Source organism: Crinia signifera, chromosome 2, assembly GCF_055691185.1.
Source record: "Crinia signifera chromosome 2, ASM5569118v1, whole genome shotgun sequence".
NCBI classification, from domain to species: domain Eukaryota; kingdom Metazoa; phylum Chordata; class Amphibia; order Anura; family Myobatrachidae; genus Crinia; species Crinia signifera.
This window is the reverse complement of record NC_139218.1, coordinates 7,370,463-7,395,232: the sequence shown is the minus strand read 5'-3', so window position 1 is coordinate 7,395,232 and position 24,770 is coordinate 7,370,463. Positions and strand designations below refer to the sequence as shown.

The window sequence follows — 24,770 nt, the reverse complement described above, 5'->3', positions numbered from 1 at the left end:
TTTCGGGGGCGAGGGGTGTGTGTGTGTGGGGGGGGGGGGGGGAGTGACCAATCTGGGGGGGAGGGGTGGGGTGGGGAGTGACCATTCTGGGTGGGGGAGGGGTGTGTGTGTAGTGACCATTCAGGGGGGAGGGGTGTGTGGGGGGAGTGACCACTCTAGAGGGTGGTGTGTGTGTGGGGGGAGTGACCATTTCGGGGGCGAGGGGTGTGTGTGTGTGGGGGGGGGGTGACCATTCTGGGGGGGAGGGGAGTGACCATTCTGGGTGGGGGAGGGGTGTGTGTGTAGTGACCATTCTGGGGGGAGGGCCGTGGGGGGGAGTGGCCATTCTAGGGGGAGGAGGTGTGTGGGGAGAGTGACCACTCTGGGGGGAGTTGTGTGTGTGTGTGGGGGGGGGGAGTGACCATTCTGGAGGGGAGGGAAGTGTGGGGGAGTGTCCATTCTGGGGGGGGAAGGGGTATGTGGGGGGGGGGTGACCATTCTTAGGGGAGGGGTGTGTGGGGGGAGTTACCATTTTGTTGGGAAGGGGGGTTACCTTTCGTCTATTCCAGTGGGGAGGGGGGATGTGTGTGGCGGTGACCATTTTAGAGACTAGGGTGCATGTAGGGAACCTTTAAAAGGCCCACACATTACCCATACTCCTAGCAATAAATAAAAATAATATATGGTGACAGGTGAGCAGGCGCAGTGACAGGTGAGCAGGTGCTGTGACAGGTGAGCAGGCGCTGTGACAGGTGAGCAGGCGCAGTGACAGGTGAGCAGGCGCAGTGACAGGTGAGCAGGCACAGTGACAGGTATGCAGGCGCTGTGACAGGTATGCAGGCGCAGTGACAGGTATGCAGGCGCAGTGACAGGTGAGCAGGCGCAGTAACAGGTGAGCAGGCGCAGTGACAGGTATGCAGGCGCAGTGACAGGTGAGCAGGCGCAGTGACAGGTGAGCCGGCGCAGTGACAGGTGAGCCGGCGCAGTGACAGGTGAGCCGGCGCAGTGACAGGTGAGCCGGCGCAGTGACAGGTGAGCAGGCACAGTGACAGGTATGCAGGTGCAGTGACAAGCGAGCAAAGTGACAGGTAAGCAGGCGCAGTAACAGGTGAGCAGGCGCAGTGACAGGTAAGCGAGTGCAGTGACAGGTGAGCAGGTGCAGTGACAAGCGAGCAAAGTGACAGGTAAGCAGGTGCAGTGACAGGTATGCAGGCGCAGTGACAGGTAAGCAGGCGCAGTGACAGGTAAGCAGGCGCAGTGACAGGTGAGCAGGCGCAATAACAGGTAAGCAGGCGCAGTGACAGGTGAGCAGGTGCAGTAACAGGTGGAAGGTCACTTGTTGGACATCACTGAGCTACAAACTGACAAGGCCACAACCTACCGCACATGCACCAGGGGTACGTAGGTGAGGAGGGAGGCACACTGTCAGGTATTATATTATGCTCTCTTATTACAGTCTTCTTGTTTCCATCACAGAACTGGCTCTGCCCCCGGTGGACGCTCAGTCTCCTGCAAGGCTCTCCGCCTCCCCCAGCTCCTGTCCTCCTGGTGCAAGTGGTACTGTAACCTACACAACCACAGTAACACGAACACGGCGAGTTTGATTGTATGAATAACCTGACTCAGCAGCTTATGAATGAGACACTGGTAACGCATGATGCAGTCGTCACGCCGACCGCCTGGTGGATCTCCGGGGACTAGCGCCAACTTGGCCAACATCTTGTTTGGTGGTTTAACCCAAAATGAAAGTGGCGGAAAGGGTGAGGTGCCAAGTAGGACGAAAGCGGTTCTGGGGCCTCACAACAGCCGCAAACGCAACCGGCCTCGTTCCTTAACCAGCCCTGGGTCAGAGGACTCCACAAGTCCCTCAACGTCAAAGAGGGCCGCACTGCATAACAAGTACAGTAAGGCCCGACCCCAGGGGGACTCTCACAGGCCCTCAGCCCCAAGAGCCGGAGGAAGCAGGGAAAAGACCAAGGACACCAGTACCATCTCAAGCTCCAACGAAAACTACATCTTGTTCAGCCCTGGCCAGCAGGCGTCCATACTGCACAAGCAGAAGAGGCCGGAGCAGAGCACCAGTGCCAACCTGTCTGTGTCTGTTCTAGCGCCCCCTGCTGGCCTGGACCGCACACTGCTGGAGACCAGCCTTTCCGCCACAGGTAAATATGCCCCCCCCCTGGATCACTGTAACATCTGCATCCTGCCAGAGATGATGTTATCACCAGCGGTTTCCATTATCATGTTTATGTAAACTGGTGGTTACCCATAGCAACCACAATTTATTTCCAAATTCTAAACAGAGTCACATAAATGTCAAAAGCTGATTTTGTGCTATGCCGTCCTCTTTCCTTTATACTAGTCCTCTTGTATGTCGCCCTGCGGCACTGCTGAACGGTAGAGTGTCGCTTCCTCTGGTATCTGTGGCATTGCATCCTAATGGGAACTAGTGTAGGCCAGACCGCTGAGACGCGGGGACCCTGACATCCCCGGCCCCCAGCCAATCTGCACAAGACCTGCTCGCTGCTGTGCGAATGATCTAACAAGGGGGCTTGTGTAGATCGTAGTGCCCACCCGCGAGGCCAAACAGCGCCAAAAATCAGCGATTAATCTATTTGCGATCCACTCGCAGCATGACTGACAGGAAGCTGCCATTTCGGGGTGGTAACGGCTGTTTTTAGGGAGCGTGTGTGACGTCAGCGCTGGCCCCTCGCAGCCTGTTTCTGTCGCAGAGCTGTGGAAGGATCAGTGTTCCACACAGATGGCACACTGGGGAAATCGAATAGTTAGGTTTTTTACAAGCGCTAAAGGGATGAAGGTGGGTGGGTACCGTGAGTATGCAGAGTGCAGAGGCAGGTATACTGATAAGAGCAGTGAGAGGAGTAGGTGAAAATAAAGTACAAATACAAATAATAATAAAGATAAAAATAAATATAAATCAAAATAAAAATAAATAATAATAAAAAATAAAAATAAAATAAAATAATAAAAACAAATAGACGCGACCAACTTAATGTTTACACTCCTTATTGGAGTTTGTAGAAGCAGTCCAGTAGTGTGGAGAGAGCTAGGCTGGCTTACCCTGCACTAATTACGTACTGCCGCAAGACGCAGGCTGAGTACCTTTCTGGCGGGGTTCCGGAGTTTCTTTCACAAGTGACGTCACCTGCCGGCTTTTACCTTGCGCTTGCAGCGGCACTGGCGGGGGCTTGCTCTGTGTCTCCGTCTGGGGGCTTCTTAGTTCATTCAACGCGTTTCACACAACGGTGCTTTATCAAGGATCCTTGATGCAGCAGTGGCGGTCAGCCTGTAGCGAGCGATGTATACACAGCTGTAGCAGCCCCGCGGCAGTGGCGGTCAGCCTGTAGCGAGCGATGTATACACAGCTGTAGCAGCCCCGCGGCAGTGGCGGTCAGCCTGTAGCGAGCGATGTATACACAGCTGTAGCAGCCCTGCGGCAGTGGCGGGCAGCCTGTAGCGAGCGATGTATACACAGCTGTAGCAGCCCCGCGGCAGTGGCGGGCAGCCTGTAGCGAGCGATGTATACACAGCTGTAGCAGCCCCGCGGCAGTGGCGGGCAGCCTGTAGCGAGCGATGTATACACAGCTGTAGCAGCCCCGCGGCAGTGGCGGGCAGCCTGTAGCGAGCGATGTATACACAGCTGTAGCAGCCCCGCGGCAGTGGCGGTCAGCCTGTAGCGAGCGATGTATACACAGCTGTAGCAGCCCCGCGGCAGTGGCGGGCAGCCTGTAGCGAGCGATGTATACACAGCTGTAGCAGCCCCGCGGCAGTGGCGGGCAGCCTGTAGCGAGCGATGTATACACAGCTGTAGCAGCCCCGCGGCAGTGGCGGGCAGCCTGTAGCGAGCGATGTATACACAGCTGTAGCAGCCCCGCGGCAGTGGCGGTCAGCCTGTAGCGAGCGATGTATACACAGCTGTAGCAGCCCCGCGGCAGTGGCGGGCAGCCTGTAGCGAGCGATGTATACACAGCTGTAGCAGCCCCGCGGCAGTGGCGGGCAGCCTGTAGCGAGCGATGTATACACAGCTGTAGCAGCCCCGCGGCAGTGGCGGTCAGCCTGTAGCGAGCGATGTATACACAGCTGTAGCAGCCCCGCGGCAGTGGCGGTCAGCCTGTAGCGAGCGATGTATACACAGCTGTAGCAGCCCCGCGGCAATGGCGGGCAGCCTGTAGCGAGCGATGTATACACAGCTGTAGCAGCCCCGCGGCAGTGGCGGGCAGCCTGTAGCGAGCGATGTATACACAGCTGTAGCAGCCCCGCGGCAGTGGCGGGCAGCCTGTAGCGGGCGATGTATACACAGCTGTAGCAGCCCCGAGGCAGTGGCGGTCAGCCTGTAGCGAGCGATGTATACACAGCTGTAGCAGCCCCGCGGCAGTGGCGGTCAGCCTGTAGCGAGCGATGTATACACAGCTGTAGCAGCCCCGCGGCAGTGGCGGGCAGCCTGTAGCGAGCGATGTATACACAGCTGTAGCAGCCCCGCGGCAGTGGCGGTCAGCCTGTAGCGAGCGATGTATACACAGCTGTAGCAGCCCCGCGGCAGTGGCGGGCAGCCTGTAGCGAGCGATGTATACACAGCTGTAGCAGCCCATTGGCAGTGGCGGTCAGCCTGTAGCGAGCGGTGTGTACAGATCTGATTGGCCGCAGGGGTTTGTCTGTCCGTCAGTCGAGTAATTATCTCTTATTTCTTGTTTCCCCTCAGCACAAGGCCACCGTATGGCTGTCCCCGAGGGTCTGGCTGACAAGCTGCTGCTGGCCAGCTGGGGTCTCCCTGCGGCCGTCCTGGAGAAGTACGGTGCCCTGGGGGTGGTCCAGATGTTTGAGTGGCAGGCGGAGTGCCTAATGCTGGGGCAGGTGCTGGCGGGGAGTAACCTGGTGTATTCTGGTAAGTGGTCCCATTACAGCTGCCATCTGTCGTGTCACAGGCCGGACCTGCCCGGCTGGTGCTTATCTCGTCCGCAGCCAGAGAGGATTATGGGTGACGGATTCTCTGTGTATGCAGACAGACAGGTGACTTAGTATAAGTAACGCAATGGAGGCTGCTTAGGCCTGATCTGATTTATTATGGCCAATAGGCGGATGCTGGCACTGACATATCAAGCACATGCTTCCAGGTCACGGATGTGTCTGACACAAGACCCACCATGTGAGCACAGCAGGTGTATATAAACCCGTGCCCTCCGCACTGTAGTGCCCGCCTCTGTACTGGCATCCCTCTGTAGAGCACCTGGGGATGACCAAATCTGCTCCTGGTACTGATACTTCTGCCCGCCATTCTGCTGCCCACTGGTTATACGTGCATCCTCTATAGCGGGGTGGGGTTTGCCGGTAAAATATGACTGGAAAATACACTTCATTTTCCAGGTGTAATTGGCAGAAGCCTGCACGGATCATTCACATTAGTCAGATCAGTCAGATCCGTCACATCAGTCAGATCCGTCACATCAGTCAGATCCGTCAGATCCGTCACAGCAGTCAGTTCAGTCACATCAGTCAGATCAGTCACATTAGTCAGATCAGTCAGTTCAGTCACATCAGTCAGATCAGTCACATTAGTCAGATCCGTGCAGGCTTCAGATAAATAAATATTTAAAAAAGATGGTGTGGGGTCCCCCCCGCACGGCCGTTACCAGCCCCAGGCTCGAAGAGCCTATCCTGGTTTTTAAAAATCAGGGAACAAGCCGAATAGGGGTTCCCCATTTTTTTTAAACCAGCACCAGGCCCAATGGCCGGTCCTGGTTCCCAAAATACGGGGACAAAACGAGTAGGGGTCCCCCATATTTTGTGAACCAGCACCAGGCCCAACCAGCCAGCAGGATAATGCCACAGCGGGGGGGGGGGGGAGACTTTTTATACAAGTCCCCCCCCCCCCGGCCAAAGCATTAACCCCCTGACCGGTCAGCCGGGCAGGGGTCCTCCCCAATGAAGGGGTGTCACCCCTCCAGAATTTATCTCCCCAGGCTGAAGCCTGGGGCTGTCCCCGGTACCCCTGTGCGGTGGGTACCGGGCTGATTGTGGTGTAAAAGAAAGATTAAACTATTGTATATTGCTGTGGAACTATGAGTCCCAGCAAGCCTCCCCCGCATGCAGGAACTTTTGAGAACCACAAGTCCCAGTATGCGGGGTATTAAAGGGCCCTGGAACTTGTAGTTCCACAGCAATACAAATAGTAAAATAAACACACTTACACCTGAACAATAAAACTTTATTACATACACAGCCCACACATACTGATACTTACCTATCTTGACCCCGTAGTTAGGTCTACCTCCATCCGTCCGATGGTCCTGGAGAAATCCTTTGGGTATCCATGGAAGGAAATGATACTTACAAGGCTCCGCTGGTGTAGATCGGTGCTCTTGGTTCCAAAGTAGCTTTGCGGGACTTGGCAAAACAAAAAAGCGCTAAACCCGACACCCACGAACTAAGGAGAAGCCGCAGGATGAATGCCGCTATTGGCCGTCTAGCAGCCTAGCGACTCCTGATTGGCTGCTAGGTGCCGCTAGGCAGCCAATAGCGGCATTCGGGAGGAGAAGCCGCACAATGTAAAAAAAGTGGACTTGTGGTTCTCCAAGTCCCTGCATGCGTGGAGGCTTGCTGGGACTCATAGTTCCACAACAATATACAGTAGTTTAATCTATTTTGTACACCACAATCAGCCCAGGGCTTCAGCCTGAATAGGTAAATTCTGAGCTGGTTATGCCCGGGGGGGGGGGGGGGGGGGGGGGGGGGGGGGGTTGGGGGTGCGGGGTGCGGGCCCACGCCAGTTTTTGTTTTTTTTATTTATCTATTTAGCTATTTTTTTTACACTGCAGCCTGCACGGATCTGACTGATCTGACTAATGTAACTGATCTGACTGATCCGTGCAGGCTGCCGATACAATTTTTAATTTAAAATACAAATTCGTATCAGAAAAAATACGAATCCATACGCAATCGGAGAATACGAATCAGTCAAATATGACTGATTAGTAAATTTCCCTCCAGAATATGGATTCGTAAATGCATTACCATGGCGATGCCAGTCGTATTCATTAGTCTAAAGAATCCGGATACGAATTTTCGTATTCTTAGTAATTTCCCCCTATGTGTCAGATATAGCCCTCCTTGGGGGCCGCAGACTCGCTGCAGGACAGGCATGTGATCTGTATAATAGAATACAGCGTGTGTGTATATACCAGAGGCCTATTAGTCCAGGACAGTAAGGTTGTCCTTTGTTCCCCCCCAGCTCCGACCAGTGCTGGGAAAACGCTGGTGGCCGAGCTGCTCATCCTAAAGAGAGTCCTGGAGACCCGGAAGAAAGCTCTGTTCATTCTGCCCTTCGTCTCTGTAGCCAAGGAGAAGACCTATTACTTGCAGGTAATGTGTCTGCATATGGCTGCTGTTATTAGTGTACCAGGGCCCCATTGTGGCAGCTCTTACAGTGTCGCAGCGTATCGCTTGCTGCTGGGAAATGATGTCACATCTGGGTGATTGGTCTGTTGTGTGGGTCAGAGTCTTGGGCTGTTAGGGGTGGTGCAGCAGCGGAGCATCTTTCCAAGGCAGCTGGGTGCGTCTTGGGCTGTTAGGGGGGTGCAGCAGCGGAGCATCTTTCCATGGCAGCTGGGTGCGTCTTAGGCTGTTAGGGGGGTGCAGCACCGGAGCATCTTTGCAAGGCAGCTGGGTGCGTCTTGGGGGGATGCGGTTAATTTCCCGGCGGTCGGGATCCCGGCGGTCCGAATCCCGACACTGGAATCCCGACCGCCGAAATCCCGAAACTTTCTCCCTCCGTGGGTGTCCACGACACCCATAGAGGGAGAATAAAATAGCGTGCCGAGCGTAGCGAGGCACCGGGCCCGCTGCGTGGCGAGCGCAGCGAGCCCGCAAGGGGGGGCGATCCATGTCCCCCCCTTGTCGGGATTTCGGCGGTCGGGATTCCAGTGTCGGGATTCCGACCGCCGGGAAATCATATCGGATCCGTCTTGGGCTGTTAGGGGTGGTGCAGCAGCGGAGCATCTTTCCAAGGCAGCTGGGTGTGTCTTGGGCTGTTAGGGGTGGTGCAGCAGCGGAGCATCTTTCCAAGGCAGCTGGGTGCGTCTTAGGCTGTTAGGGGGGTGCAGCACCGGAGCATCTTTGCAAGGCAGCGACTTGGTCGTCTGCTGATACTTTCTTATGTTTTTTTGTTTGATATATTTGTCTTCCAGGACTCTGCGTTGGGCCAGAGTATACTGGCCGAGGCAAAAGCACGTCCCCATCCTTAGGTGGCTGCTTTATGACATCCCACTGTTAGCCCTGTGGCCCCTGACATCTCCCGATGAAGAGTAAAACGAGATTTATGTCTTACCCGTTAAATCTCTTTCTTTGAGGACGTCCGGGGCCACAAGGCTAACAGTGGGACGAACTAAAGTGTCACGCCTGCTTCAATTGTATTGAAGGTCATAGTTCCTCCATTGAGTGAAGTCAGTTAATAGTTCCTCTGAGTGAACTCTCACATGTTACAGTTCTGGTTTCCTCTGTTGCGGGACCTCACATATGTTTGAATGTGTTTTATGTATGGTGGTTCTCTTCCTTCTGTCTTGTCTCCTGCCTGGCTTGTTAAAATACTAAGTAGCTTAGCCTGGAGGCGGGTTAGAGGAGGGGAGGGGCCTGGCATGGAGGCGGGGTAGGGTAGGGGAGGAGCCTAGCTGTCTGGGAGCAGCAGAGAAGTTTAACCTTTCTGTCGCTCTCCCACTCACTACCCACTGTTAGCCCTGTGGCTCCTGATGTCCTTGAAGAAAGAGATTTAACAGGAAAGACATAAATCTGGTTATAAGGACAGCACTGATTGGTCCGGTGTGAGTCATGTGCTGATCTGTAAAGGCAGTAAGCCCAGCACTGATTGGTCCTGTGTGAGTCATGTGCTGATCTATAAGGGCAGTAACCCCAGCACTGGTCCGGTGTGTGTCATGTGCTGATCTATATGGGCAGTAACCCCAGCACTGATTGGTCCAGTATGTGTCATGTGCTTCTCTGTCAGGGCAGTAACCCCAGCACTGATTGGTCCGGTATGCGTCATGTGCTGCTCTATAAGGGCAGTAACCCCAGCACTGATTGGTCCAGTGTGTGTCATGTACTGCTCTATAAGGGCAGTAACCCCAGCACTGATTGGTCTGGTATGTGTCATGTACTGCTCTATAAGGGCAGTAACCCCAGCACTGATTGGTCTTGGTATATGTCATGTGCTGATCTATAGGGGCAGTAACCCCAGCACTGATTGGTCCGGTATATGTCATGTGCTGATCTATAGGGGCAGTAACCCCAGCACTGATTGGTCCGCTGTGTGTCATGTGCTGATCTATAAGGGCAGTAACCCCAGCAGTGATTGGTCCGGTGTGCGTCATGTGTTAATCTATAGGGGCAGTAACCCCAGCACTGATTGGTCCGTTATGTGTCATGTGCTGCTGTATAAGGGCAGTTGTGCTGATCTTGGGCATCTAGAGACTTGTATAACATTTCCTGGGAAGCAATTGGTTAATGGGAGGACCCTGTGAAACACCCAGAATTTTCTGTATTTCAGAACCTGTTCCAGGAGGTGGGGGTTCGGGTGGCGGGCTATGTTGGCGGCTTGTCTCCGGCAGGTGGATTCTCCTCTATAGATGTCGCCGTCTGCACCATTGAGAAAGCCAATGGATTGGTGAACCGGCTGATTGAAGAGGACAGGATTGATTTGTTAGGTATGTGCTGATACCATTGGTGTCTGGTGTGATAGCTGGTGTGTGGTGGTTCTTGCACAGGGATGCTGGGTGTGAGCGTGTCCAGCATATAGTGTGTGTGTCTCTGCTTCCATCATAATGGGTGTGGGCGTGTCTCTGCTTCCAGCATAATGAGTGTGAGCGTGTCTCTGCTTCCATCATAATGGGTGTGGGCGTGTCTCTGCTTCCAGCATAATGAGTGTGAGCGTGTCTCTGCTTCCAGCATAATGAGTGTAAGTGTGTCTCTGCTTCCAGCATAATGGGTGTGAGCGTGTCTCTACTTCCAGCATAATGAGTGTGAGCGTGTCATTGCTTCCAGCATAATGAGTGTGAGCGTGTCTCTGCTTCCAGCATAATGGGTGTGGGCGTGTCTCTGCTTCCAGCATAATGAGTGTGAGCGTGTCTCTGCTTCCAGCATAATGAGTGTGAGTGTGTCTCTGCTTTCAGCATAATGGGTGTGAGCGTGTCTCTACTTCCAGCATAATGTGTGAGCGTGTCATTGCTTCCAGCATAATGAGTGTGAGCGTGTCTCTGCTTCCAGCATAATGAGTGTGAGCGTGTCTCTGCTTCCAGCATAATGGGTGTGAGCGTGTCTCTGCTTCCAGCATAATGAGAGTGAGCGTGTCTCTGCTTCCAGCATAATGAGTGTGAGCGTGTCTCTGCTTCCAGCATAATGGGTGTGAGCGTGTCTCTGCTTCCAGCATATAGTGTTAGTGTGTCTCTGCTTCCAGTATAATGGATGTGTGTATGTCTCTGCTTCCAGCATAATGGGTGTGAGCGTGTCTCTGCTTCCAGCATAATGGGTGTGAGCGTGTCTCTGCTTCCAGCATAATGAGTGTGAGCGTGTCTCTGCTTCCAGCATAATGAGTGTGAGCGTGTCTCTGCTTCCAGCATAATGGGTGTGAGCGTGTCTCTGCTTCCAGCATAATGAGTGTGAGCGTGTCTCTGCTTCCAGCATATAGTGTGAGCGTGTCTCTGCTTCCAGCATAATGGGTGTGAGCGTGTCTCTGCTTCCAGCATATAGTGTGAGCGTGTCTCTGCTTCCAGCATAATGGGTGTGAGCGTGTCTCTGCTTCCAGCATATAGTGTGAGTGTGTCTCTGCTTCCAGTATAATGGATGTGTGTGTGTCTCTGCTTCCAGCATAATGGGTGTGAGCGTGTCTCTGCTTCCAGCATATAGTGTGAGCGTGTCTCTGCTTCCAGCATATAGTGTGAGTGTGTCTCTGCTTCCAGTATAATGGATGTGTGTGTGTCTCTGCTTCCAGCATAATGGGTGTGAGCGTGTCTCTGCTTCCAGCATAATGAGTGTGAGCGTGTCTCTGCTTCCAGCATAATGAGTGTGAGCGTGTCTCTGCTTCCAGCATAATGGGTGTGAGCGTGTCTCTGCTTCCAGCATAATGGGTGTGAGCGTGTCTCTGCTTCCAGCATAATGGGTGTGAGCGTGTCTCTGCTTCCAGCATATAGTGTGAGTGTGTCTCTGCTTCCAGTATAATGGATGTGTGTGTGTCTCTGCTTCCAGCATAATGGGTGTGAGCGTGTCTCTGCTTCCAGCATAATGAGTGTGAGCGTGTCTCTGCTTCCAGCATATAGTGTGAGCGTGTCTCTGCTTCCAGCATATAGTGTGAGCGTGTCTCTGCTTCCAGCATAATGGTTGTGTGTGTGTCTTTGTTTCCAGCATATAGTGTGAGTGTGTCTCTGCTTCCAGCATAATGGGTGTGAGTGTGTCTCTGCTTCCAGCATAATGGGTGTGAGCGTGTCTCTGCTTCCAGCGTAATGGGTGTGAGCGTGTCTCTGCTTCCAGCATAATGGGTGTGAGCGTGTCTCTGCTTCCAGCATAATGAGTGTGAGCGTGTCTCTGCTTCCAGCATATAGTGTGAGCGTGTCTCTGCTTCCAGCATAATGGGTGTGAGCGTATCTCTGCTTCCAGCATATAGTGTGAGTGTGTCTCTGCTTCCAGCATAATGGGTGTGAGTGTGTCTCTGCTTCCAGCATAATGGGTGTGAGCGTGTCTCTGCTTCCAGCGTAATGGGTGTGAGCGTGTCTCTGCTTCCAGCATAATGGGTGTGAGCGTGTCTCTGCTTCCAGCATATAGTGTGAGTGTGTCTCTGCTTCCAGTATAATGGATGTGTGTGTGTCTCTGCTTCCAGCATAATGGGCGTGAGCGTGTCTCTGCTTCCAGCATATAGTGTGAGCGTGTCTCTGCTTCCAGCATATAGTGGGAGTGTGTCTCTGCTTCCAGTATAATGGATGTGTGTGTGTCTACGCTTCCAGCATAATGGGTGTGAGCGTGTCTCTGCTTCCAGCGTAATGAGTGTGAGCGTGTCTCTGCTTCCAGCATAATGGGTGTGAGCGTGTCTCTGCTTCCAGCATAATGGGTGTGAGCGTGTCTCTGCTTCCAGCATAATGGGTGTGAGCGTGTCTCTGCTTCCAGCATATAGTGTGAGTGTGTCTCTGCTTCCAGTATAATGGATGTGTGTGTGTCTCTGCTTCCAGCATAATGGGTGTGAGCGTGTCTCTGCTTCCAGCATAATGAGTGTGAGCGTGTCTCTGCTTCCAGCATATAGTGTGAGCGTGTCTCTGCTTCCAGCATATAGTGTGAGCGTGTCTCTGCTTCCAGCATAATGGGTGTGTGTGTGTCTTTGTTTCCAGCATAATGGGTGTGAGCGTGTCTCTGCTTCCAGCATAATGAGTGTGAGCGTGTCTCTGCTTCCAGCATAATGAGTGTGTGTGTGTGTGTCTCTGCTTCCAGCATAATGGGTGTGAGCGTGTCTTTGCTTCCACCATAATGAGTGTGAGCGTGTCTCTGCTTCCAGCATAATGAGTGTGAGCGTGTCTCTGCTTCCAGCATAATGGGTGTGTGTGTCTTTGTTTCCAGCATAATGAGTGTGAGCGTGTCTCTGCTTCCAGCATAATTAGTGTGTGTGTGTCTGCTTCCAGCATAATGGGTGTGAGCGTGTCTCTGCTTCCAGCATAATGAGTGTGAGCGTGTCTCTTCTTCCAGCATAATGAGTGTGTGTCTCTGCTTCCAGCATAATGAGTTTGAGTGTGTGTCTGCTTCCAGCATAATGAGTGTGAGCGTGTCTCTGCTTCCAGCCTAAAGCGCGTGAGTGTGTCTCTGCTTCCAGCATATAGTATGAGCGTGTCTCTGCTTCCAGCATAATGGGTGTGAGCGTGTCTCTGCTTCCAGCATATAGTGTGAGCGTGTCTCTGCTTCCAGCATATAGTGTGAGCGTGTCTCTGCTTCCAGCATAATGAGTGTGAGCGTGTCTCTGCTTCCAGCATAATGGGTGTGAGCGTGTCTCTTCTTCCAGCATATAGTGTGAGTGTGTGTCTGCTTCCAGTATAATGAGTGTGAGCGTGTCTCTGCTTCCAGCATAATGGGTGTGAGCGTGTCTCTGCTTCCAGCATATAGTGTGAGTGTGTGTCTGCTTCCAGTATAATGAGTGTGAGCGTGTCTCTGCTTCCAGCATATAGTGAGTGTGTCTCTGCTTCCAGTATAATGGATGTGTGTGTGTCTCTGCTTCCAGCATAATGGGTGTGAGCGTGTCTCTGCTTTCAGCATATAGTGTGAGCGTGTCTCTGCTTCCAGCATATAGTGTGAGTGTGTCTCTGCTTCCAGTATAATGGATGTGTGTGTGTCTCTGCTTCCAGCATAATGGGTGTGAGCGTGTCTCTGCTTCCAGCATAATGAGTGTGAGCGTGTCTCTGCTTCCAGCATAATGAGTGTGAGCGTGTCTCTGCTTCCAGCATAATGAGTGTGAGCGTGTCTCTGCTTCCAGCATAATGAGTGTGAGCGTGTCTCTGCTTCCAGCATAATGGGTGTGAGCGTGTCTCTGCTTCCAGCATAATGGGTGTGAGCGTGTCTCTGCTTCCAGCATAATGGGTGTGAGCGTGTCTCTGCTTCCAGCATATAGTGTGAGTGTGTCTCTGCTTCCAGTATAATGGATGTGTGTGTGTCTCTGCTTCCAGCATAATGGGTGTGAGCGTGTCTCTGCTTCCAGCATAATGAGTGTGAGCGTGTCTCTGCTTCCAGCATAATGAGTGTGAGCGTGTCTCTGCTTCCAGCATATAGTGTGAGCGTGTCTCTGCTTCCAGCATAATGGTTGTGTGTGTGTCTTTGTTTCCAGCATAATGGGTGTGAGCGTGTCTCTGCTTCCAGCGTAATGGGTGTGAGCGTGTCTCTGCTTCCAGCATAATGGGTGTGAGCGTGTCTCTGCTTCCAGCATAATGAGTGTGAGCATGTCTCTGCTTCCAGCATATAGTGTGAGCGTGTCTCTGCTTCCAGCATAATGGGTGTGAGCGTATCTCTGCTTCCAGCATATAGTGTGAGTGTGTCTCTGCTTCCAGCATAATGGGTGTGAGTGTGTCTCTGCTTCCAGCATAATGGGTGTGAGCGTGTCTCTGCTTCCAGCATAATGGGTGTGAGCGTGTCTCTGCTTCCAGCATAATGGGTGTGAGCGTGTCTCTGCTTCCAGCATATAGTGTGAGTGTGTCTCTGCTTCCAGTATAATGGATGTGTGTGTGTCTCTGCTTCCAGCATAATGGGCGTGAGCGTGTCTCTGCTTCCAGCATATAGTGTGAGCGTGTCTCTGCTTCCAGCATATAGTGTGAGTGTGTCTCTGCTTCCAGTATAATGGATGTGTGTGTGTCTCTGCTTCCAGCATAATGGGTGTGAGCGTGTCTCTGCTTCCAGCATAATGAGTGTGAGCGTGTCTCTGCTTCCAGCATAATGGGTGTGAGCTTGTCTCTGCTTCCAGCATAATGGGTGTGAGCGTGTCTCTGCTTCCAGCATAATGGGTGTGAGCGTGTCTCTGCTTCCAGCATAATGGGTGTGAGCGTGTCTCTGCTTCCAGCATAATGGGTGTGAGCGTGTCTCTGCTTCCAGCATATAGTGTGAGTGTGTCTCTGCTTCCAGTATAATGGATGTGTGTGTGTCTCTGCTTCCAGCATAATGGGCGTGAGCGTGTCTCTGCTTCCAGCATATAGTGTGAGCGTGTCTCTGCTTCCAGCATATAGTGTGAGTGTGTCTCTGCTTCCAGTATAATGGATGTGTGTGTGTCTCTGCTTCCAGCATAATGGGTGTGAGCGTGTCTCTGCTTCCAGCATAATGAGTGTGAGCGTGTCTCTGCTTCCAGCATAATGGGTGTGAGCGTGTCTCTGCTTCCAGCATAATGGGTGTGAGCGTGTCTCTGCTTCCAGCATAATGGGTGTGAGCGTGTCTCTGCTTCCAGCATATAGTGTGAGTGTGTCTCTGCTTCCAGTATAATGGATGTGTGTGTGTCTCTGCTTCCAGCATAATGGGTGTGAGCGTGTCTCTGCTTCCAGCATAATGAGTGTGAGCGTGTCTCTGCTTCCAGCATAATGAGTGTGAGCGTGTCTCTGCTTCCAGCATATAGTGTGAGCGTGTCTCTGCTTCCAGCATAATGGTTGTGTGTGTGTCTTTGTTTCCAGCATAATGGGTGTGAGCGTGTCTCTGCTTCCAGCGTAATGGGTGTGAGCGTGTCTCTGCTTCCAGCGTAATGGGTGTGAGCGTGTCTCTGCTTCCAGCATAATGAGTGTGAGCATGTCTCTGCTTCCAGCATATAGTGTGAGCGTGTCTCTGCTTCCAGCATAATGGGTGTGAGCGTATCTCTGCTTTCAGCATATAGTGTGAGTGTGTCTCTGCTTCCAGCATAATGGGTGTGAGTGTGTCTCTGCTTCCAGCATAATGGGTGTGAGCGTGTCTCTGCTTCCAGCATAATGGGTGTGAGCGTGTCTCTGCTTCCAGCATAATGGGTGTGAGCGTGTCTCTGCTTCCAGCATATAGTGTGAGTGTGTCTCTGCTTCCAGTATAATGGATGTGTGTGTGTCTCTGCTTCCAGCATAATGGGCGTGAGCGTGTCTCTGCTTCCAGCATATAGTGTGAGCGTGTCTCTGCTTCCAGCATATAGTGTGAGTGTGTCTCTGCTTCCAGTATAATGGATGTGTGTGTCTCTGCTTCCAGCATAATGGGTGTGAGCGTGTCTCTGCTTCCAGCATAATGAGTGTGAGCGTGTCTCTGCTTCCAGCATAATGGGTGTGAGCGTGTCTCTGCTTCCAGCATAATGGGTGTGAGCGTGTCTCTGCTTCCAGCATAATGGGTGTGAGCGTGTCTCTGCTTCCAGCATAATGGGTGTGAGCGTGTCTCTGCTTCCAGCATAATGGGTGTGAGCGTGTCTCTGCTTCCAGCATATAGTGTGAGTGTGTCTCTGCTTCCAGTATAATGGATGTGTGTGTGTCTCTGCTTCCAGCATAATGGGCGTGAGCGTGTCTCTGCTTCCAGCATATAGTGTGAGCGTGTCTCTGCTTCCAGCATATAGTGTGAGTGTGTCTCTGCTTCCAGTATAATGGATGTGTGTGTGTCTCTGCTTCCAGCATAATGGGCGTGAGCGTGTCTCTGCTTCCAGCATATAGTGTGAGCGTGTCTCTGCTTCCAGCATATAGTGTGAGTGTGTCTCTGCTTCCAGTATAATGGATGTGTGTGTGTCTCTGCTTCCAGCATAATGGGTGTGAGCGTGTCTCTGCTTCCAGCATAATGAGTGTGAGCGTGTCTCTGCTTCCAGCATAATGGGTGTGAGCGTGTCTCTGCTTCCAGCATAATGGGTGTGAGCGTGTCTCTGCTTCCAGCATAATGGGTGTGAGCGTGTCTCTGCTTCCAGCATATAGTGTGAGTGTGTCTCTGCTTCCAGTATAATGGATGTGTGTGTGTGTGTCAGCTTCCAGCATAATGGGTGTGAGCGTGTCTCTGCTTCCAGCATAATGAGTGTGAGCGTGTCTCTGCTTCCAGCATATAGTGTGAGCGTGTCTCTGCTTCCAGCATATAGTGTGAGTGTGTCTCTGCTTCCAGCATAATGGGTGTGTGTGTGTCTTTGTTTCCAGCATAATGGGTGTGAGCGTGTCTCTGCTTCCAGCATAATGAGTGTGAGCGTGTCTCTGCTTCCAGCATAATGAGTGTGTGTGTGTCTCTGCTTCCAGCATAATGGGTGTGAGCGTGTCTCTGCTTCCACCATAATGAGTGTGAGCGTGTCTCTGCTTCCAGCATAATGAGTGTGAGCGTGTCTCTGCTTCCAGCATAATGGGTGTGTGTGTGTCTTTGTTTCCAGCATAATGGGTGTGAGCGTGTCTCTGCTTCCAGCATAATGAGTGTGAGCGTGTCTCTGCTTCCAGCATAATTAGTGTGTGTGTCTCTGCTTCCAGCATAATGGGTGTGAGCGTGTCTCTGCTTCCAGCATAATGAGTGTGAGCGTGTCTCTGCTTCCAGCATAATGAGTGTGTGTCTCTGCTTCCAGCATAATGAGTTTGAGTGTGTGTCTGCTTCCAGCATAATGAGTGTGAGCGTGTCTCTGCTTCCAGCCTAAAGCGCGTGAGTGTGTCTCTGCTTCCAGCATAATGGGTGTGAGCGTGTCTCTGCTTCCAGCATAATGGGTGTGAGCGTGTCTCTGCTTCCAGCATAATGGGTGTGAGCGTGTCTCTGCTTCCAGCATATAGTGTGAGCGTGTCTCTGCTTCCAGCATATAGTGTGAGCGTGTCTCTGCTTCCAGCATAATGGGTGTGAGCGTGTCTCTGCTTCCAGCATATAGTGTGCGTGTGTGTCTGCTTCCAGTATAATGAGTGTGAGCGTGTCTCTGCTTCCAGCATAATGGGTGTGAGCGTGTCTCTGCTTCCAGTATAATGGATGTGTGTGTGTCTCTGCTTCCAGCATAATGGGTGTGAGCGTGTCTCTGCTTCCAGTATAATGGATGTGTGTGTGTCTCTGCTTCCAGAGTGGGTGTGAGCGTGTCTCTGCTTCCAGCATATAGTGTGAGCGTGTCTCTGCTTCCAGCATAATAGGTGTGTGTGTGTCTCTCCTTCCAGCATAATGGGTGTGTGTGTCTCTCCTTCTAGCATATAGTGTGAGCGTGTCTCTCCTTCTAGCATATAGTGTGAGCGTGTCTCTGCTTCCAGCATAATGTGTGAGCGTGTGTCTGCTTCCAGCATAATGGGTGTGAGGGTGTGTCTGCTTCCAGCATAATGAGTGTGAGCGTGTCTCTGCTTCCAGCATATAGTGTGAGCGTGTCTCTGCTTCCAGCATAATGAGTGTGAGCGTGTCTCTGCTTCCAGCATAATGAGTGTGAGCGTGTCTCTACTTCCAGCATAATGAGTGTGAGCGTATCTCTACTTCCAGCATAATGGGTGTGAGCGTATCTCTACTTCCAGCATAATGGGTGTGGGCGTGTCTCTGCTTCCAGAATAATGGGTGTGAGCGTGTCTCTGCTTCCAGCATAATGAGTGTGAGCGTATCTCTACTTCCAGCATAATGAGTGTGGGCGTGTCTCAGCTTCCAGCATAATGGGTGTGGGCGTGTCTCTGCTTCCAGAATAATGAGTGTGAGCGTATCTCTACTTCCAGCATAATGAGTGTGGGCGTGTCTCAGCTTCCAGCATAATGGGTGTGGGCGTGTCTCTGCTTCCAGAATAATGGGTGTGAGCGTGTCTCTGCTTCCAGCATAATGAGTGTGAGCGTATCTCTACTTCCAGCATAATGAGTGTGGGCGTGTCTCAGCTTCCAGCATAATGAGTGTGGGCGTGTCTCAGCTTCCAGCATAATGGGTGTGGGCGTGTCTCTGCTTCCAGAATAATGGGTGAGTGTGTCTCTGCTTCCAGAATAATGGGTGTGAGCGTGTCTCTGCTTCCAGCATAATGGGTGTATAATGGGTCTCTGGCATGGCAGGTGGGTGCTGTCCCTGGCACGGAGGGTGGGTGCTGTCTGTGGTACACGGCTCATAGTAACGCTGTGCGTTCTCTCCTACACAGGGATGATGGTGGTGGACGAGCTGCACATGTTGGGAGATTCACACCGCGGTTACTTGCTGGAACTTCTCCTCGCCAAGATCCGATACGTCACTCAGAAAAGAGCGGCCAAGTAAGTATTTATGAAGCCGTTGCATGAAATTGAGGATGTAATATTATATTATTGAACGTTGTTGGCTCAGACACTATAATGTGAGTTATTCCTGATCGGGAACATTACCGGCACAATGCAGGTGGTTCTGTGGATCCGTTGGTTGCCGGTTGATGCCATACGCAGCTGCTGGACTCTGCACATGTTTTACTGTTGATAATATCACATTATAGGAACAATGATGCCAGTAAGAGCAGCTGTGGGAATGATGTACAGATCGTGGGCATGAGTGCCACCTTGCCCAATCTCAGCCTGCTGGCCTCATGGCTCAGTGCCGAGCTCTACCACACAGACTACCGCCCGGTGCCACTCAGGGAACACATTAAAATAGGAAAAACTGTGTTTGGTTCCACAATGACCCCAGTGCGGGAATTCGAACCTTTAATTCAAGTGAAGGTAAGAATCGTTCTTAGCGGCATCACTGTGCTGAGAGACCGTTATGTGGGATGCGGTCTTGATCCCCGGTCATACCGGGGGGCAGTGGGGAGGGAGGAAAGGAGGGGCAGCAGATTGTAGGAGGAAATGGGATGTGGGTAGGTAGCGCAGCGGGTTGGTGAAGGGAATGGGATGCGGGGAAGGAAGGGCAGGGGGTTGGATGAGGTAATGGGATGCGGGGAAGAGAGGGCAGCGGGTTGGTGAAGGGAATGGGATGCAGGGAAGGAAGGGCAAGGGGTTGGATGAGGTAATTGGATGCGGGGAAGAGAGGGCAGCGGGTTGGTGAAGGGAATGGGATGCGGGGAAGGAAGGGCAGGGGGTTGGAGGAGGGAATGGGATGCGGGGAGGGGAGGGCAGTGGGTTGGAGGAGGGAATGGGATGCGGGGAGGGGAGGGCAGTGGGTTGGATGAGGTAATGGGATGCACGGAGGGGAGGGCAGTGGGTTGGATGAGGTAATAAGATGCGGGGTAGGAAGGGCACCGAGTTGGAGGAGGGAATGGGATGTGGGGAGGAGAGGGCAGTGGGTTGGAGGAGGGAATGGGATGCGGGGGGGAGGAAGGGCACTGAGTTGGAGGTGGGGATGGGATGTTTTAGTCACAGACAGCTAAAGATACATGTGGTTTTGGGGGCATTAGACTTTTGCTATGCTGGGGTCTCAGGGTCTATACCGTGTTCATTTCAGGGGGATGATGATCACATTGTCAGCCTGTGCTACGAGACCATACGTGATGGTCACTCCATCCTAATCTTCTGCCCTTCCAAGAACTGGTGTGAGAAGTTGAGCGACACCATTGCCCGTGAGTTCTACAACGTGTATCAGAAGGCCTCGCGGGTGGCGGCTGGTGAGTAGTCCTGAGTGTTATCTGTGTGTAGGGGAGAATTGTACCCAACCATGGGGCTACATTGGCGCTTTGTCCTTTGAGACTGCCCATTGCTGGACTCTCCGCTCTGTACTTTGAGCAGGTGATTTATATAATAGACCGTTTTGCTGTCTCTGTGCAGACACCTGATACTGTGACACTGATCTTATTGGTGCTTCTTCTCCAGGTGGCGGGATGGAGGCTGGTATCTCCCCGCCGGTCCTGGACAAGGACGGCATTCAGGACGTGGTGGGGCAGCTGAAGCGCTGCCCGGCAGGGTTGGACGCAGTACTGAAGCGCACCGTTCCGTGGGGCGTGGCTTTCCATCATGCTGGTACCGCCCCTAAACTTAATTTCTCTTTCCTGCGGTTGTATAACCTAGAGCGATGGCTAACGCTATCACCATCATACGTGTAATATCTGTGGTTCATGTGTGTTGTAGGACTCTATACGTGTAGGGCTCCTGTATAGCACGTGTTCACCATAGCTGTCTTATTCGCAGGGCTGACGTTCGATGAGCGTGACATCATTGAGGGAGCGTTCCGGCAGGGTATTGTGCGCGTACTGACGGCGACCTCCACCCTGTCATCCGGGGTCAACCTCCCAGCGCGCCGCGTCATCATTAGGAGCCCGCTATTCAATGGCAGACTGCTGGATATCCTGACTTACAAGCAGATGGCTGGGCGAGCCGGCAGGAAAGGGGTGGATACGGAGGGTGAGTGCTCTGTGTATCTGGTACAGGGATGAGACTTCTCGGGATCTGTCACTCTGGTGACTGGATTAGAGTGCCTGATGGGAGCAGTGACCGGAGTGCCGTAGTGGAGGACAGTGCAGATGCTTATTGGTGTTTGGCCTTTAAACTGGAAGTTCTCAGGGTCCCTGGGAGTTTCTGTCTGAGTCTATACCGCTGTATAATGTCTGTGACGCGTACAGTGCTGCATACACTGCTGGGTAATACGTCAGCCGGTGCTGGACGCTGCTTTGCATAATAATATCCCATTCCTACAGGGGAGAGCATTCTTGTCTGCAAGCCGGCAGAGAGGTCGAAGGGCATCAGCTTATTGCAGGGGTCCTTGAAGCCGGTGCAGAGCTGTCTGCTGCGGAAAGAAGGGGCTGGCATCACGGGCAGCATGATCCGAGCTATTCTGGAGGTAAGCGGTGTCTAGAAAGCTCTGGACTGCTCAGGCCGTGGGTTCATTTATCAGCGACGGAGATGTTGAGCCAAGTATTGTATAATTATAATAATCAGTCAGTAATTGGAGATTTTATGCCTCAGATCATAGTTGGCGGGGTGGCAGACACTCCGGATGACGTGCGTATTTACGCCTCTTGTACCCTACTGGCTGCCAGCATGAGCGCGGAGAGCGAGGACGCTGCGCAGAAGGGCACCGGGAGCATCGAGGCCTGTGTGGAGTGGCTGCTGAAGAACGAGTTCATACAGGTTCTCCAAGAAACCCGAGACGGCGCCGGTGAAGGTAATTACTTCCTGGGGTTCTATCGGAGATCCATCTACTCGCTGTAGATCTAATCAGGTGACCTTGTACGTCAGCCGGCCAAGTCCACGCCACCCGTGTTGTGATCCTGGCGCTCGCCTAACAGCTGAATGCGGGGATCACTTGGAAAGTTGGTGGGTATCAATCTCAATCATTGTCCAATGAGGATCCTCAACTGATCATAGAAGCATCCTTTGGTGGTCTTAAGGGACATATTGGGTTTTACTCCGTGAAGAGTATGGTGTGTGTCCGCACAACCTAAAAAGTTGATTAATCACTGATATTTACAGGATAGAGAGACCCCAGAAAGACTTTTGGACTTTGTGTTGGGGGTGCTGTTCCCTACAGCGTGGATATGTACATTTTACAAGAAGAGGAGGAAAATAACTGTTTGGGGGAACGCACTAGTCATTTTAAAATGTAGCTTTTATTGGTATTAATTTTAATATTCCCTATGTCAGAGTTGGGGAATTCATGTAAACAGCAGAAATTTTATAATTTTTAAAATCCCGTACAACATATACACAGATACATGTAGTGTGTTTAAAAAGAGGAAATTATTGTGTTTAAAAATTTACACAAGTGTCTGTCCGAAAAAAATGTCTATTCAGTATAGTCCTGAAGCAAAATATGTTTGCCACTAGTAATAATCTATAATTATGACTCTGATATTGCAGCAGGAGAGTGGTATATTAAGTCCTTGTTTAAGGCACAGTGTGCTTGTTGTCGCAATGTTTCAATTTATAGTGTAATACTGTTAAACATTCGACACAAGGCACAGAAATGGTAAGATGTTACAATGTATTACAATTTGTATAGGGCGTAGTGTAATTATGTTGACACAAAATATGGTCTATTGGTGCCCTCTTCTGGTCATTTCATATACAAGAAAAATTATCAGAGCTACAAACAAACAATGACATCCTGGCACTCTCCTTATGTCACTGCACATATATTATTTCAGTGGGCTATTCCTTTATATATGTTGCACTACTTTCTATCAGAGTTTGGGCTGGGTGTAGTTAAATGCTACCCCTTCTTTTTATAGTATCAGATATTAGCAAAACACTTTTCAAACTTCATAACATTTAGGCTAATAGACATCTTTTAGACAGAACATGTGCCAACGCAGCGTTTCGCTGTTCACCAGCTTTTTCAAGGCCAACCAGATGTCTTATTCCACCTATCATGTGCATTCCCACATTAATTAAGCAATGGGAATGCACATGATAGGTGGAATAAGACATGTGACACTTACACTGTGCTCTCATTGGTCCCTGGATACTGATAAATAAGGTCAAAGTAAGGCTATCTGGTTAGCCTCGAAAAAGCTGGTGAACAACGAAACGCTGCGTTGGCATATGTTCTGTCTAAAAGATGTCTATTAGCCGAAGGCCAGTATTCAATGGCCGGGGGTCGTGGGCGGCAGCGAATCCTGTGTAGGATTCGCTGCCCTTTCGCCTTGGATTCTCTCTGCTGGGAGATTCGCTGGCAGCCGCCCGTCCCCTGTATTCAACGCGTCAGGGGCTCTCAGCCCCTGACGGCGAAAATTGACCCCCATGACGAATTGCTCTCCCCTGCTTCTGTGGCTACACTGCCACTGCAGGGGATGGAGCGGAGTCCCGGCCGGGGAGCGCACTAATGCTGCTGGGAGCCCCTGCACAGCCTGACGAGTCCAGCAGCAGCAGCAGCAGCAGTAGCAGACCTCCGGCTCAAGCAGCCCCGGAGCTGACATCTGCTATCACCGTGCTGGGGCTGACGGAGCCAGACGTCTGCTACTGCTGGAGCCGTCCCTGTCAGCTAATGTCCCCCGCATATCTCTCCCCCCCCCCCGTCCCCTCGTCCCCTCACCTCCCTCCCCTCACCTCACCCCCAGCAAAGCAGCACACGTGTCCCACCTGTGGGGTGTCCGGACACTAGTGGGGGTGAAGAAGGGCTTGCAGGGTGCTGCTGGGGTCGGAGCCGCTGCACTCACTGGTCCCGATCGTGCCTATGTAATGATCGGGACCAGTGTGCAGTGAATATATGAATATTAATGAGCGGCTCCTGCTGGCGAATGTGTAAAAAAAAATAAAAAAATATTGTTTAAAAAAAATAAATATATATATTAAAAATATATTCATGTGCTGCAAGTATATGAATAAAAATAGCATGCCCTTTCATAGAAAAAAAATTCTGATTTTTTAACACCAAAAAAAAAAAATTAAAAACGCTTTAATTTAAAAGATCACATTACAGTTCACCTAAAAAAGATGACGAATGCTAAACGGAGAATCATGGCGAAAATCAATGGAGAAAGCAGTTCTCCATTTGAGCATTGAATACACTGTCGGCGAATTCCACTAAAAACCCCATTGCAAATCACAGGCGAATTGTGGAGAATCATTTACGGCGAATCGGCAGACATTCGCTGTTCATTTGTGGCGAATTTTCTCCATTGAATATGGCAAATTGTTTTTTCTAACAGAAAATTCACCGTTAACCCAGCGAATTGCCAGATTCACTGAAAAAAACTGCGAATCTGAGGAATTGAATACTGGCCTAAATGTTATGAAGTTTGAAAAATGTTTTGCTAATATCTGATACTAGAAAAAGAAGGGGTAGCATTTAACTACACCCAGCCCAAACTCTGATAGAAAGTAGTGCACCATATATAAAGGAATAGCACACTGAAATAATATATGTGCAGTGACATAAGGTGAGTACCAGGATATCATTGTTTGTTTGTAGCTCTGATCATTTTTCATGTATATGAAATGACCAGAAGAGGGCGCCAATAGACCTTATTTTGTGTCAACATAATTACACTACGCCCTATACAAACTGTAATACATTGTAACATCTTACCATTTCTGTGCCTTGTGTCGAATGTTTAACAGTATTATACTATAAATTGAAACATTGCGACAACAAGCACACTGTGCCTTAAACAAGGACTTAATATACCACTCTCCTGCTGCAATATCAGAGTCATAATTATAGATTATTACTAGTGGCAAACATATTTTCCTTCAGGACTATACTGAATAGACATTTCTTTCGGACAGACACTTGTGTAAATTTTTAAACACAATAATTTCCTCTTTTTAAACACACTATATGTATTTGTGTATATGTTGTACATGAGTTTAACCCATGGGTCCTCAAACTGCGGCCCTCCAGATGTTGTGAAACTACAAATCCCAGCATGCCTTGCCACAGTTTTGCTATAAGGGAGTGTTAAAACTGTGGCAAGGCATGCTGGGATTTGTAGTTTTACAACATCTGGAGGGCCGCAGTTTGAGGACCCATGGTTTAACCCCTATAAAATTTCTGCT

General features: G+C 51.2%; 1 protein-coding gene across 1 annotated transcript in view; it reads left to right on the top strand.

Moving 5' to 3' along the window:
* Positions 1-24,770, top strand: part of POLQ (DNA polymerase theta) — a 69,965-nt gene that overhangs the window by 468 nt on the left and 44,727 nt on the right. Inside the window, exons 2-12 of the mRNA XM_083171508.1 lie at positions 1,456-2,141; positions 4,700-4,882; positions 7,226-7,356; positions 9,533-9,689; positions 18,518-18,626; positions 18,839-19,061; positions 19,783-19,942; positions 20,148-20,294; positions 20,463-20,675; positions 20,969-21,111; positions 21,237-21,435. Of these exons, the coding sequence (XP_083027634.1) occupies positions 1,634-2,141; positions 4,700-4,882; positions 7,226-7,356; positions 9,533-9,689; positions 18,518-18,626; positions 18,839-19,061; positions 19,783-19,942; positions 20,148-20,294; positions 20,463-20,675; positions 20,969-21,111; positions 21,237-21,435 (2,173 nt within the window). The 5' untranslated portion in view covers positions 1,456-1,633. The remainder of the gene's footprint in view (positions 1-1,455; positions 2,142-4,699; positions 4,883-7,225; positions 7,357-9,532; positions 9,690-18,517; positions 18,627-18,838; positions 19,062-19,782; positions 19,943-20,147; positions 20,295-20,462; positions 20,676-20,968; positions 21,112-21,236; positions 21,436-24,770) is intronic.